Raw genomic sequence first — 15,027 nt, 5'->3', positions numbered from 1 at the left:
CGCATAAGTGCTGTAACACAATGTGGCATGGACTCAACTAATGTCTGAAGTGGTGTTGGAGGGAATTGACACCATGAATCCTGCAGGGCTGTCCATAAATCCGTAAGAGTACGAGGGGGTGAAGATCTCTTCTGAAAAGCACGTTGCAAGGCATCCCAGACATGCTCTACAATGTTCATGTTTGGCGAGTTTGGTGGCCAGCGGAAGTGTTTAAACTCTTAAGAGTGTTTCTGGTGCCACTCTAAAGCAATGCTGGGGGGTGGGGGGTCCATGGATTCATGAGGCTGTCTCCATACCTGTACACACCCATCCGCTCGATGCAATTTGATGCGAGACTTGTCTGACAGGTAACATGTTTCCAGTCATCAGCAGTCCAATATCGGTGTTGATGGGCCCAGACGAGGTGAAAAGCTTTCTGTCATACAGTCGTCAAGGGTACACGAGTGGGCTTTCGAGTCCGAAAGCCCATATCGATGATGTTTCATTGAATGGTTTACACGCTGACACTTGTTGATGGCCCAGCATTGAAATCTGCAGCAATATGCCGAGTGGTTGCACTTCTGTCACCTTGAACGATTCTCTTCAGTCTTCGTTGGTCCCGTTCTTGCAGGATCATTTCCGACTGCAGTGAAGTTGGAGATTTGACGTTTTACCGGATTCCTGATATTCACGGTACACTCATGAAATAGTGGTACAGGAAAATCCCCACTTCCTGCCTACTTCTGAGATGCTGTGTCCCATCACTCAAGTGCCGATTATAACACCAAGTTCAAACTCACTTAAATCGTGATAACATGCCATTGTAGCAGCAGTAACTGATCTAACAACTGTGCCATACACTTGTTGCCTTATATAAGCATTACCGACCATAGCCTCGTATTATACCTGTGTACATACCTCTGTATTTGAATATGCATACCTGTACTAGTTTCTTTGGCACTTCAGTGTATGTTGGATTTAATGGCAACAAATAGATCTGATGTCTTTTAGGATGTCCACATTGAAAATGGTATCAGTGACCATGATGTGCTTGTGGCAACAATGATTACCAAAGAACAAAGGACAACTAAGACAAACAGAAAGAAATATATATGTTCAGAAAACTTGGTAAAAATCAGTAGTGTCATATCTCAATGAGGAACTTGAAACCTTCTGCACAGGACAGGAGCTTGTAGAGGAACTATGGCTCAAGTTTAGAAGAATAATTGACCATGCACTGGAAAGATATGTATCCAGTAGAACAGTTCATAATGGGAGAGACCCTCCGTGGTATACAGTCATGGTGAAGAAACTTCTAAAGAAACAGAGATTACTGCATACTAGGTGTAAAACAAAGAATAGGACTATAGATAGACAGATGCTGTATGAAATGTGTTTATCTGTCAAGAGAGTAATGCATGAAGGTTCAGTGATTACCATAGCAGAATGTTGTGAAGTGATCTTTCACAGAACCCAAAGAAATTCTGGTTGTATGGAAAGGCTGTTGGAGGCACCAAAGTTAAGTGTCTAGTCTGTAGCGAATGAAGCAGGAACTGAAATTTAGGGTAGCAAACAAAAATCTGAAATTCTTTACTCAATTTTAGATTGTCCCTTTGCAAAGGAAAACTCAAGAGAATTGCCCCAATTGAATCCTTGTACCACTGGAGAAATGAGTGAAATAAGTATTAGTATCAATGGTTTCCCCCCATGAACCATGGACCTTGCCTTTGGTGGAGAGGCTTGCGTGCTCAGCGACACAGATAGCCGTACCATTGGTGCAACCACAATGGAGGGGTATCTGTTAAGAGGCCAGACAAACATGTGGTTCCTGAAGAGGGGCAGCAGCCTCTTCAGTAGTTGCAGGAGCAACAGTGAGGATGATTGACTGATCTGGCCTTGTGACACTAACAAAAACGGCCTTGCTGTGCTCGTACTGCGAATGGCTGAAAGCAAGGGGAAACTACAGCCGTAATTTTTCCCGAGGGCATGCGATTTGCTGTATGGTTAAATGATGATGGCGTCCTCTTGGGTAAAATATTCCGAGGGTAAAATAGTTCCCCATTTGGATCTCCAGGCGGGCACTACTCAGGAGGACGTTGTTATCAGGAGAAAGAAAACTGGCGTTTTATGGGTCGGAGCGTGGAATGTGAGATCCCTTAATCATGTAAGTAGGTTAGAAAATTTATAAAGGGAAATGGCTTGGTTAAAGTTAGATATAGTGGGGAATTAGTGAAGTTCGGTGGCAGGAGGAACACGACTTCTGTTCAGGTGAATACAGGGTTATAAATACAGAATCAAATAGGGGCAATGCAGGAGTAGGTTTAATAATGAATAAAAAAAATAGGAGCATGAGTAAGCTACTACAAACAGCATAGTGAATGCATTATTGTAGCCAAGATAGACACAAAGCCCACACCTATCACCATAGTACAAGTTTATATGCCAACTAGCTCTGCAGATGATGAAGAGATTGAAGAAATTTGTGATAAGATAAAAGAAATTATTCAGATAGTGAAGGGAGACGAAAATTTAATAATCATGGGGGACTGGAATTCAATTGTAGAAAAAGGAATAGAAGGAAAAGTAGTAGGTGATTATGGAGTGGGGGTAAGAATGAAAGAGAAAGCCGTCTGGTAGAATTTTGCACAGAGAATAACTTAATCATAGCTAAAACTTGGTTTAAGAATCATCTGTTGGTTATGAACTATAGATTAAAACTGCAAAAACATGGGAATTTAAAGAGATGGGGTTTGGATAAAACAAAAGAACCAGTGGTCGTAGAGAGTTTCAGAGAGAGCATTAAGGAATAATTGACAAGAACGTGGGGAAAGAAATGCAGTAGAAGAAGAATGGGTAGCTTTGAGAGATGAAATAGTGAAGGCAGGAGAGGATCAAAGAGGTAAAAAGATGAGGGCTAGTAGTAATCCTTGGGTAACACAAGAGATATTGAATTTAATTGATGAAAGGAGAAAATATAAAAATGCAGCAAATGAAGGAGGCAAAAAGGAATGCAAACGTCTCAAAAATGAGATCGACAGGAAGTGCAAAATTGGTAAGCAGGGACGGCTAGAGGACAAATGTAAGGTTGTAGAGGCATATATCACTAGGGGTAAGATAGATACTGCCTACAGGAAAATTAAGAGAGACCTTTGGAGAAAAGAGAACCACTTGTACAAATATCAAAAGCTCAGATAGAAAACCAGTTCTAAGCAAAGAAGGGAAAACAGAAAGGTGGAAGGAGTATATAGAGGGTCTATACAAGGGCGATGTACTTGAGGGCAATATTATGGAAATGGAAGAGGATGTAGATGAAGATGAAATGGGAGATATGATACTGCGTGAAGAATTTGACAGATCAGTGAAAGATCTATGTTGAAACAAGGCCCCGGGAGTAGAGAACATTCCATTAGAACTACTGATAGCCTTGGGAGAGTCAGCCCTGTACCACCTGGTGAGCAAGATGTGACTTCAAGAAGAATATAATAATTCCAATCCCAAAGAAAGCAGGTGTTGACAGGTGTGAAAATTACGGAACTATCAGTTTAATAATTCGTGGCTGCAAAATACTAATCCAAAGCTGACCTTGGGGAAGATAAGTTTGGATTTTGTAGAAATATTGGAATACATGAGGTAACACTGACCCTACGAATTATCTTAGAAGATGGATTAAGGAAAGGCAAACCTACATTTCTAGCATTTTTAGACTTGGAGAAAGCTTTTGAGAATGTTGACTGGAATACTCTTTCAAATCCTGAAGGTGGCAGGGGTAAAATACAGGGAGAGAAAGACTATTTACAATTTGTATAGAAACCATGTGGCAGTTATAAGAGTTGAGGGGCACGACAGGGAAGCAGTGGTTGAGAAGGGAGTGAGACTAGGTTGTAGCCTATCCCCGATGTTATTCAATCTGTATATTGAGCAAGCAGTAAAGGAAACAAAAGAGAAATTTGGGATACAAATTACAATCCATGGAGGAGAAATAAAAACTTTGAGGATGGAGCATTTCTGTTGGAGACAGTAAAGGATCTGGAAGAGCAGAAAAAACTAGGATAATGGAATGTAGTCAAATTAAATCAGGTGGTACTGATGGAATTAGATTAGGAAATGAGACACTTACATTAGTGAATGAATTTTGCTATTTGGGAAGCAATATAACTGATGATAGTCGAAGTAGAGACGGTATAAAATGTAGACTGGCAATGGCAAGGAAAGTTTTGTGGAAGAAGAGAAATTTGTTAACATCGAGTATAGGTTTAAGTGTCAGGAAGTCTTTTCTGAAAGTATTTGTATGGAAGTAAAACATGGACAATAAATAGTTTAACATGAAGAGAATAGAAGCTTTTGAAACGCGGTGTTACAGAAGAATGCTGAAAATTAGATGGGTAAATCACGTAACTAAAGAGGAAGTACTGAACAGATTTTGGGAGAAGAGGAATTTGTAGCACAATTTGACTAGAAGAAGGGATTGGTTGGTAGGGCATGTTCTGAGGCATCAAGGGATCGCCAATTTAGTATTGGAGGGCAGTGTGGAGGGTAAAGATCATAGAGGGAGACTAAGAGATGAATACACTAAGCTGATTCAGAAGGATGTAGGTTGCAGTAATTACTTGAAGGTGAAGTAGCTTGCACAGGACAGAGTAGCATGGAGAGCTGCATCACACCAGTCTCAAGACTGAAGACGACGACAACAACAACAACAATGGTTTTGAGAAACAGCTGAAAACACCAAAACTGATCAAAGCTCCAGATTCCATACTGAATTTGCGGCTGAGTTAGCCCCTCTTTAACTATAATGTATCTATCATAGATCCCTCGAACAAAAAGCCGTACTCATTAGTTGGAAAAAAACACGGATCACACCCGTCTACAAGAAGGGCAGTAGAAGTTATCCGCAAAACTATCTTCCAGTATCATTGACACCGATTTGTTGTAGAATCTTGGATTATATTCTGAGCTCAAAAGTAATGAGTTTTCTCGAACAGAATGACCTTTTCCATGCCAACCAGCAATGATTCCGAAAAAATCAGTCATATGAAAGCCAACTCGCACATTTCTCTCGTGACATACTGAAAGCTTTGGATCAAGGCAATATTTCGGAAAAGTGTTTGACTCAATACACCACCTACACTTATTGTTAGAAGTATGATCATATGTGGTATCAAGTGAAATTTATGACTGGATGAGGGCTTTTAGGTAGTAAGGATGCAGCATGTTATCTAGGATGTGAAGTCATCGTCAGACGTAGAAGTAACTTCGGGTGTGCTCAAGGGAAGTGTGTAGGACCATTGCTGTTTATGTTTCTGTTAATGACCTTGCAGACAATGTTAATAGTAACCACAGGCTTTTTGCAGATGATGCAGTTATCTATAGTGAAGTACTGTCTGAAAGAAGCTGCATAAATATACAGTCAGATCCCAATAAGATTTCTAAGTGGTGCCAGTTTCGAAATGGTGCAAAGATTGACAGCTTGCTTTAAATGTTCAAAAATGTAAAATTGTGCACTTCACAAAACTAAGAAACATAGTATCCTATGACTATAATATCAGTGAGTCACTGTGAGACTCAGCCAACTGGGTGTAACATTTTGTAGGAATATGAAAGGGAATGATAACATAGGCTCCGTCATGGGTAAATCAGTTAGTAGACTTCGGTTTGTTGGTAGAATACTGGAGAAGTGCAATCAGTCTACAAAGGAGATTGCTTACAAATCACCTTTGCGATCCGGTTCTGGATTATTGCTGAAGTGTGTGGGACCTGTACCACATAGGACTGACGGGATGTAGAACGTGCACAGAGAAGGGCAGGATGAATAATCAAAGGTTTGTTTGATCTGTGGGAAAGTGTCACAGACATTCTGAATAAACTGAACTGGCAGGCTCTTGAAGATAGATGCAAACTAGCCTGAGATAATCTGCTAACAAAATTTCTCACATAGGAATTCTGAGGACAATATTAGAATAGTTACCGCTTGCATGGGGGCATTCAAATAATTATTCCGCCTGTGATCCATATGTGAATGGAACAGGAAGAACCCTAATAACTGCCATGCAGTTCACAGTGGTTTGCGGAGTATAGATGCAGGTATAGAGTTTGGGTATATGCCTTCGCACAATCTGTAACATTGTATCTAATGGGTCTGTGCAGCCATGATTATAATCTCCTAATAATAGCACTGGCTAGCGATCAGGCACAGTTCGCGAGTTGAGTGCTCTGTAATCACCACACAGACACCAGGCATCTCCTTTTTTGGGTAGTAAATTCAACGCAGGTTCCCATGGGTTGCTGGAAGTTCGGATGATGCCTTCTCGCAACATCATGTTGAATTTCACTTCAGCAATGGTGAGTCGTCTTCTAAGCTGGCAAGGCACAGGCAGTCGGTCCGTGGTTTTTACACAATTGACCATATCGTACAAAACTTGCTGTGGCGCGCCTGGAGGTCTTGTTAAGGTTGGGAACTTACATAGTAGTGGGCAGTACTCTTCGTCCGCAATCTGTATGACCTTGATGTCATACGTTCTAACACTGTGATGACACCCAGGGGCCATAAGACTGGTAATATTGTCCACAAGGTAGGTACTTGCTATGTCCGGCAGGAGCTGGTAGTGAGCTAGGAAACTAGTCCCTATAATTGCCTTCAGCCACATCCACTACAATAAAATCCCATGTGAATTGACAGTGGAGTCCCAAATTCATCTCTTCATGCCATGTGCCAAATGTCGCAATTGCTGAATTATTTGCCGCAGACAAGATAAACAAAGTGGACAGTCAGCAAACCCAGTGATGTTCTGGGCAGGATACTAAGGTTGGACCTTGTGTTTGTTAACAGGACTTCTGGCCTGATACTCTGTCGGTAATGTATAGGTGCCGGGATGTAGTTGGGCAGTTGGTGGAGCCTACAACTGACCATCGTTTGCATTTGGGCAGGCACAGAGGCTAGTGTACATTTTAGCCTGCTCTCTGACTCTTCTTTTGTACCAGCAAGTTAATGGAGGAGCATCTGATCTTGTATTGACTAAGACCTCCTTGCGACACCCGTGTGCCAGTCTCTGTGCTCGATGCATCAACTTTGGCAGACAGAGCATCATCATCTGCATGTGAGATGGAAGGGTCATGGATGCATCACTACCATACAGTGCCACAGCACTAATCTGTTGGTTCAGAGCTATGACTTCTAGGATGCGGTCAGCCAGTTCCACAGTAACGTCCAGGGCATCTCTGTCTGTGACACAATTGCCTTCACTTCTGACGGTAGACAGATGCTCCAAAGAGTCTGCAGGAGATTGTCAGACACTGTTCCAGTGTACACCTTGCTGCAAAGGTGACTCAGGTACTGGGACAGTTTTTGTCACCCATGTCTTGCCTGATATGGTCTTGCTGTGACTGTGAATAAGCTCAGTCTTTAATCTTTGTAGGCACCCTCAGCTTGTGAACTGTGATCGTACCCTGAACATTGAAAGCATAGTGCTGATTTTGCTGACTCACTATCAGTGCAAATTTAGTTGCTCCTGCTGTAATTCCAGCATAGCAAAAGTTGACCTTGACTTGGGCAAACCAGTGAACTGGATTATGTGGCGAAGACTGTGAGAGACGAATCATCAGTGCATTACAGCAGGCAATTCCATCCAGTAATCAGTATTATTGCGGGACCAGTCTTCTCAGCGTTGACCACATCGGGGTCGCCACTGATGGGAGTACTAGATTGTGTAGTGCCAGCCATACTTAATAAGTGCTCAGTCACGTGCTGAGAACAGCCTTGAACAGTTTTTTTAATGCAGAATAACAGAAGGGAAAGAATCAGTTGCTATAGGCGACCTGTCAGTATGCACCAAGAAAAGAACAGAATAAACATGTACGAGGGTCAGTCAAAAAGTAATGCCTCCTATTTTTTTTTCTACGTTTAATTGTCAGGAAATTTAAATGCAATTACATAGGTTGAAAACCACAACATTGAGGATCATTTTGTCATTTTTCAATGTAATCTCCGCCCATCTCTACAGTTTTGGTCCATCTTTGAACAAGGGCATGTATCCCAGCACGGTAAAAATCACAGCTCTGCTTCCTAAGCCATTGACGCACGGATGTTTTGACGGCCTCCTCATCTTCAAAATGAATCCCACGATGAGCTTCTTTTAGTGGCCCGAACAGATGGAAGTCTGATGGTGCCAGGTCAGGGCTGTATGGGGGATGAGGCAAAACTTCCCATCCAATTTTGACAATCTCGTCAGAGGTGTGACGACTGGTGTGTGGTCTTGCATTGTCATGCAAAAGAAGAACATCTGCCATTGATTTTGTTGGGCGAACTCGCTGAAGACGTGCTTTAAGTTTTTTGAGGGTTGTGACGTATTGAACAGAATTTATTGTGCATCCCTGCTCCAAAAAATCAACCAGAATCACACCCTCTGTATCCCAGAAAACTGTTGCCATAACTTTCCCTGCCGATCGCACAGTTTTGAATTTTTTCTTCCTCGGCGAGCTTGTGTGACGCCACTCCATTGACTGCCTCTTTGATTGGGGTTCAAAAAAATGCACCCATGTTTCGTCCCCGGTCACAATTTTTTTCAGAAACTCATCTCCCTCCAAACGGAAGCGCTGCAAGTGTTGGGAGGCTATTGTTTTCCTTGCCTCTTTATTCTGATCGGTTAACATTCTTGGAACCCACCGTGCACAAACTTTTGAGTACCCCAATTGTTTAATAATCGTGATCACACTGCCTTTACTAAGAGAAATAATGCGACACACTTCATCTGCATTCACCCGACGGTCACCACGAATGATGTCATCAACTTGCTGAATGTTGTGTGGAGTCACTGCACTCACCGGCCTGCCGCTCCGCTTTTCGTCAGTCAACGGTGTTTGCCCTTCAGCTTCCTTACAACGACGAACCCATCGTCTAACAGTGCTGACATCCACTGTCACAACACCATACACCTTCTTCAGTCTTTCATGAATGCGTATGGGCGTTTCACCTTCTGCATTCAAGAATTCAATCACACAACGCTGTCTCAAACGAACATCGATGTCGGCCATCTTACAAACTTCTGCTGTGCTGCCACCTGTTGACACAGAAAGTTACTACTGCAGTGGATTGCAGAAGAAGGTTTGAGGAATGGCGCCAAATTCAAATTTTTCACTTAACTTAATTTCTTTAAGTAGAAAAAAAATGGGAGGCATTACTTTTTGACCGACCCTCGTAGTAAATAAATTACAACTCCAAGGAGTAAGTAATAAACATTAACACAATGCTCCAAGCAGCAGACACAAACTTGGCAGTTGATGCCATTAATTTGTTACCTCACATTCCTTCAACTGGTGCAACAACTGCATCTCTGGATGGCAGGAACAGAACTAAAGTAAGTGACCACAGCAGGACACGTGTGTAGCGATTGCTACAGGATTGTTACCACTTCATATTCCATGGAATCATTTTAGGGGGACGGTTTCTAAATCTTTGAATGAAGATTCTCATATGTTTTTTCTCTTCAGTGAAGAAAAACATTCAAGAAGCCAACCTTGTTTTTTAATATATTGTAAAAGAAGAAATGATATTTCATAATTATATTGATGATTTTAAACATAATATTGCCTTAATATCATTTGGTAAATGCCCTTTATTTCTTCTTCTTCTCCTCCTCCTCCTCCTCCTCCTCTCTTTTTTTTTTTTTTTTTTTTTTTTTTTTTTTTTTTTTTTTTTTTTTTTTTTTGTGTGTGTGTGTGTGTGTGTGTGTGTGTGTGTGTGTGTGTGTGTGTGTGTGTGTTTGAGATACAATCAGCAAATGTTACATGAAGGTTTGGAGGGTCTTGCAGGGGCGCATGAATCTGTCAAGAGGCCATGTAAAAGTTATCTGCCACGTTGGTAATTCTTATTCATGTTCAACTGCCTCCCCCTCCCCTCAACTTGCAAGTGGTCCATTATGCAGTCCACTTTTATACCCAGTTTGTTAAGATGCTTGACTAAAATCCACTGTCTCTTAGGCTGTGCCTCCTGGCCCAACTCAGAATTTTCATGTCTTTCAAAGTTCCCCCCTGTGCGTAGACACACAAGATTTAACTTCACAGGAATGGCACAATTGCTTAGGAACTGAGATGGAGGGATTTGGCTGATCTATATATAAAGTGTTCAAATTTAGGAAGGAACATAGTGACTTCAAGAATTTGGCTTGAGCCACTTGTGTGCCAGTTTTACCAGTTAATTCAACTACTCATGGAGGGAAGGGTACTCAAGTTTAATTCCTGTTCTTAGCACAGATAAACAAGTTTCATGTAAGGCCAAAAACTTATTTTCCTCTCCAAGTCACTGAGACATCACGTTGTTAGTATATTAGTTTCATGCACTGTTACATAATGATTGTTCATAGTGAAGACAGTACCTTCCTACTACACATTTATCATACGACACTGTTCTTGTTCAACATCTTAATAGAATATGAGTGATAGTATACATATTAATGAGTCTTTTTTTTCAGTGAGTGGCTTTTTTTCTGTAAGCAACAATTGTGTGAGAGTATATTAAACACGGTTAAATGTGAATTCCATTCTTTGTGTGGGAGAACGTTCTTGACTTCTTGAGCTGTTTCTGTAACTGATCATAGTCTTCTCCTGTCATGTGTTTTATCCTAAATATTGTGTTTGCAGGAGATGTCCTGAATAATTATGCATGTTTTCCATGTGCTTTTGCAGGCAGCTAGCAAGTCTGACTACTCTGAAAGTGCAGAAGTCGGAAGTGAAAGTAAAAAGAGAAAGGCCCAGGAGGAGGCAGGATCACAAGACAAAGTGGCAAAAATACTATCATCAGACATTGCACAGTTTGCTTTCAAGAAGTCATAATGGTTTCTCATAGCAGATTTTTTTAATCATTGTGTATATATCTTGAAATGTCCTTGTATCAGGGATGTTTACTGCCTGCTCTTTCGACACTGTTGAATCAACAGATTTTTCATATTTCACTTGAAAAGAGGACATTGATGAACTTTTGTACCAAGATATTTTTTATGTGGAGAAAGAATGAAAGTGACATTTGAGAAAATTAATTGTAGTTTCTATCATGAGAACAAAAATGCTTAACAGTATGGCAATATAATGTGTCTTTAGTAATATTGTGGACAGTTTTATCCCCAGTATCATGAAATTTAAAGTTGCTTTAAAGAACAGATTTATGTCTCTAGAAAATTAAAATTTTAAGAGTTAAATATGGGAGACTGGCGCTTCCTTATAATGCTTCACAGCACTTGACTGATCTTCACAAGACATACTGGATGACAGTGAGCACCGTGCAACAATGAAGGGTTCTAGTCATTCCTTCACATTTTGTGTTGTATAGGAAATTTTAATGTAACTATTAATATAGTCTGACTTTCTTTGTGTCTTTATAAGAAATTATATTAATAGCACATTTGTACTGTTGGGAATGTTATCAATAAAGGTGAAAGTAGATAAAAAAATTAGTAGCCCTCAGGGAATAATCTACTGCAGGAAAGCCCAAGGTTCTATTTTCAGAATGTGCACCTTATAAATTTATATAAATGGTCACATAAGTATTTTACTTCTCTAATGTTGGAAAATACAGGATGAAATAATGTCAATATTATGAAAAGGATAGTTGCTACTCTCGCCGTATAGCAGAGATGCTAGTCACAGATGGACACAACAAAAAGACTGTCAGAATGTAAGCTTTCGTCGGCCAACAAGGCTTCATTGCGTGCGCCCGCCCACACACACACACACACACACACACACACACACACACACACACAGAGTGTGTGTGTGTGTGTGTGTGTGTGTGTGTGTGTGTGTTTTACCGATGAAGGCCTTGTTGGCTGAAAGCTTACTTTCTTACAGTTCTTTTTTTAGTTTAATTTTATATTATTTTTTATTTTTTTAATCTAGCATATCCACTATATGATGAGTGGCAACTATCCTTTTCATAATATTGACACTACTTGTCTGACATGTTACATAAAGAATTTTGAACACCAATTTCCATCACAAGTGCCTGCAGTGCAACATTTCATCACCTACCAAATTCAAGTGAATACAAATCACCTGTCTGATGGAGGAGATCTCAGTCATTTACTGTATGCATCGAGCAAAATGACATATCTGAGTTAAAAGATGATAAAGTATGCAAAGAATTTTGGTCACCTGTGAAACATGGAGTATACAGTAATGCCAAATTCCACCAAACTTAATATGGAGTGGTAATTTAAAAGACATGGAGAGAAGAAAAGTTTTATCTTTTGTACTTGTTGGCTGTAAATATGGAATGTAATTGTCAAACTTATTATTTACTGATTAGGTTACAGTGGTTCTTAATTTATGACACCCACTTTTGTAGTGCCTTGTTTTAATGTAACACCCTGAAAAAATTAGTTAGTGTTGCATTCAACATCTCAAAATGATTAATAAATTGTGTTTTGAGAAAAAATTTCTTTTAATATAATTTTTAATTTTAGAAGTAGGAAATTGAATTCTCTTGTATGCAAACCGTGATAAACATATTAATGTGAAGCATCAATAAGCTGTACTTACACGAATTTAATCTATGGTGTGCTCCGGCTTTCTTTTCAGAGAATAGCAGTCATTTAAAAAATATCAGTAATACCCTGCCACATGCATCTTCCAAAACTGAATACAAAATCTCTCAGTAGTTGGACCTTTTTTCCCTACTTGAGAGGTTTGAGCTATTTTCTTTTTATATCCACCAAAAGTTTTTGTGGCAAAATGTGTTCTTGTTCTCCAAGTAACATGCAAAAAAAGTAGTTTGATGCTACAGTGCAAGAATGTGATTTTAATCTGTCGCATCTCACTGTGAAAGCTTTACAGTTACTGTTATTCCTAGTGTTACATCACACTGTATGCCTTTGTGCGTGATCGTAACAATGTAGTAGCAGTGCAGTAAAGAAGTTGCTGACAATATCTTATTTCAAAATTTCTGTGAAAATGTCATAATAATATGCAACAGTATCTGTGACTGTCGCCATTTGGTACTATACTGCATTTAAATTGAAAGATAAAATAGAAGTGACTAACAGTATTTCATATATTGTAAAACGTCTGTGCCCACATTAGCAACATTTTGTAGTCACTTGAGAAACAAAATTTGAATTGTTGTTATGAACTTTGACAAAACGTTACATTATGTGGTTGTAAAGAATGTTGTGAAAAGTTGTTATTCTTGTAGGGTTTCTTTTATTAAAAAATATAGAAAGCCTAACCTCCATGACTTGTTCTGTTATTTGACCATTTCTGCACTTACGTTCATTCTCATAAAACAAAAAGGACCACATATTCATTTTGTGTGTGTGTGTGTGTGAAAGAGAGAGAGAGAGAGAGGGAGGGGAGAGAGGAGAGATGGGGATAGAAAATGTTATACCCTAAATTTATAAGTCCAGAGGAATAAGAATTCATTATAAATCACTCATAAAGCCTTCATAACTTGTCTGTTTTATTTAGCTTTCATTGGTGTCGAATAGTTTTATGCAGAGAAAATTAGTGGTTGATGAAGCTCTCATACACAGAGCAGCTTCTACAGAAAACAGAATTGACAGGAACGGACTCTTGCTATCTGTCTGTGAAGGCTCAACCAGGATTCTTAAACACACACACACACACACACACACACACACACCAGCCACAGTATTATGAACACTGAACTACTATCGATATAAACGTGTCCAGGCAAGGAATGACTGTTAGTCAGATGCACATACAGTGGATGTAGTATCGATGAGCGCACTGTCCATGTGTAGAATGGGGAAGGCCCATGATCGATCTAAATTTGACCGAGGGCAGATTGAGATGGCCCAGAGGCTTGGCATGAGCATTTTGGAAACTGCAGGACTTGTCAGGTGTTCGAGGGGTGACGTGGTGAGTGTCTTCCATACATAGCGAAACCATTTCCATATGTGGGGTTGGATGGCCACCTCTCAATACAGATGTCAGACATAGTAGGCTAGGTAGACTGGTAAAACAGGACAGGCAGCAAATTGTGGTGGAGCTAACATCAGACTTCAGTGTTAGCCAGAGCACAAATGTGTCTGAAAACACAGTGCATCGAACACTCCTAACGATGGACTTCCACAGCCAATGACCGATACATGTGCCAATGTTAACACCACAACATCAGCAACTACAACCAAAATGAGCATGTGACCATCAGCACTGGACGTTGGCGCAGCGGCAGAACATTCCACGGTCTGATGAATCTTGTTACTTTCTTCATCATGCCAATGAGAGGGCGCGTTCCTGTCATCTTCCAGGGGAACCTCTCCTTGACACCTGTACTGTGGGACGGAGACAAGCTGGTGGCGACTCCATTATGCTCTGGGCAACATTCATGTGGGCATTCCTGGTTCCAGTGGAGCTCATGCAATGCACAGTGACAATGAAGGAGTATTGTACACTGGTTGCAGCCCACATACACCCCTTCATGATGATCATGTTTCCTGGGGGCAGTGTCATTTCCCAATGAGATAATAAGATATGTCACAAGGCAAGGAATGTGATGGAGTTGTTCGAGGAACACAGTGGTGACTTCCAGTTGATGTGTCCCCCCCCCCCTCCCCCCGCCCGACGTGCCAGACATGAACCCGATCACACACATCTGGGATGTTATTGAACATGGTGTTCGAGCTCACACCCCCCCCCCCCCCCCTTGAAATTGTAGGGAATTAGGTGACTTGTTTGTGCAATGACTTATCAAGGCGTCATTGCTTCCATGCCACAATACATCACTGGTGTTATCCATGCCGAAGGTGGATATATTGGCTATTAGGTAGGTGGTCATAGTGTTCTGGCGGATCAGTGCATATTGTTTACAGTGACCTTCAATGATACCTCGAACATTATACAATGGACCAGTAGGACCCTGTAGAATGCATGGCTCTGGGTGTCATTTAACTGAAACTTGTTGAACAGGATTCATAGAAAATGTGGCATGTCTGCATCCAAAGGTGTCATATGTTAAGCATAAAGGCAGTGGTGAAAGAAAAAGAAACCTTCACAGGAGGGAGTGCTGATCAACAGGTGTGGTCATCATGTGCTGTATAATAA

General features: G+C 40.6%; 1 protein-coding gene across 2 annotated transcripts in view; it reads left to right on the top strand.

The window, feature by feature from the left end:
• The window catches only part of LOC126236151 (WD repeat and HMG-box DNA-binding protein 1), a 172,918-nt gene extending 159,786 nt beyond the window's left edge, over nt 1-13,132 (top strand). For both annotated transcript variants that reach the window (XM_049945236.1, XM_049945235.1), the window contains exon 19: nt 10,657-13,132. In XM_049945236.1, the coding sequence (XP_049801193.1) occupies nt 10,657-10,803 (147 nt within the window). In that variant the 3' untranslated portion in view covers nt 10,804-13,132. The remainder of the gene's footprint in view (nt 1-10,656) is intronic.
• Nucleotides 13,133-15,027: the final 1,895 nt, after the last annotated feature.

Source organism: Schistocerca nitens, chromosome 2 (genome assembly GCF_023898315.1).
Source record: "Schistocerca nitens isolate TAMUIC-IGC-003100 chromosome 2, iqSchNite1.1, whole genome shotgun sequence".
Classification (NCBI taxonomy): Eukaryota; Metazoa; Arthropoda; class Insecta; order Orthoptera; family Acrididae; genus Schistocerca; species Schistocerca nitens.
Note: the sequence above shows the minus strand (reverse complement) of the source record. Positions and strands in the feature narration are given on the sequence as shown.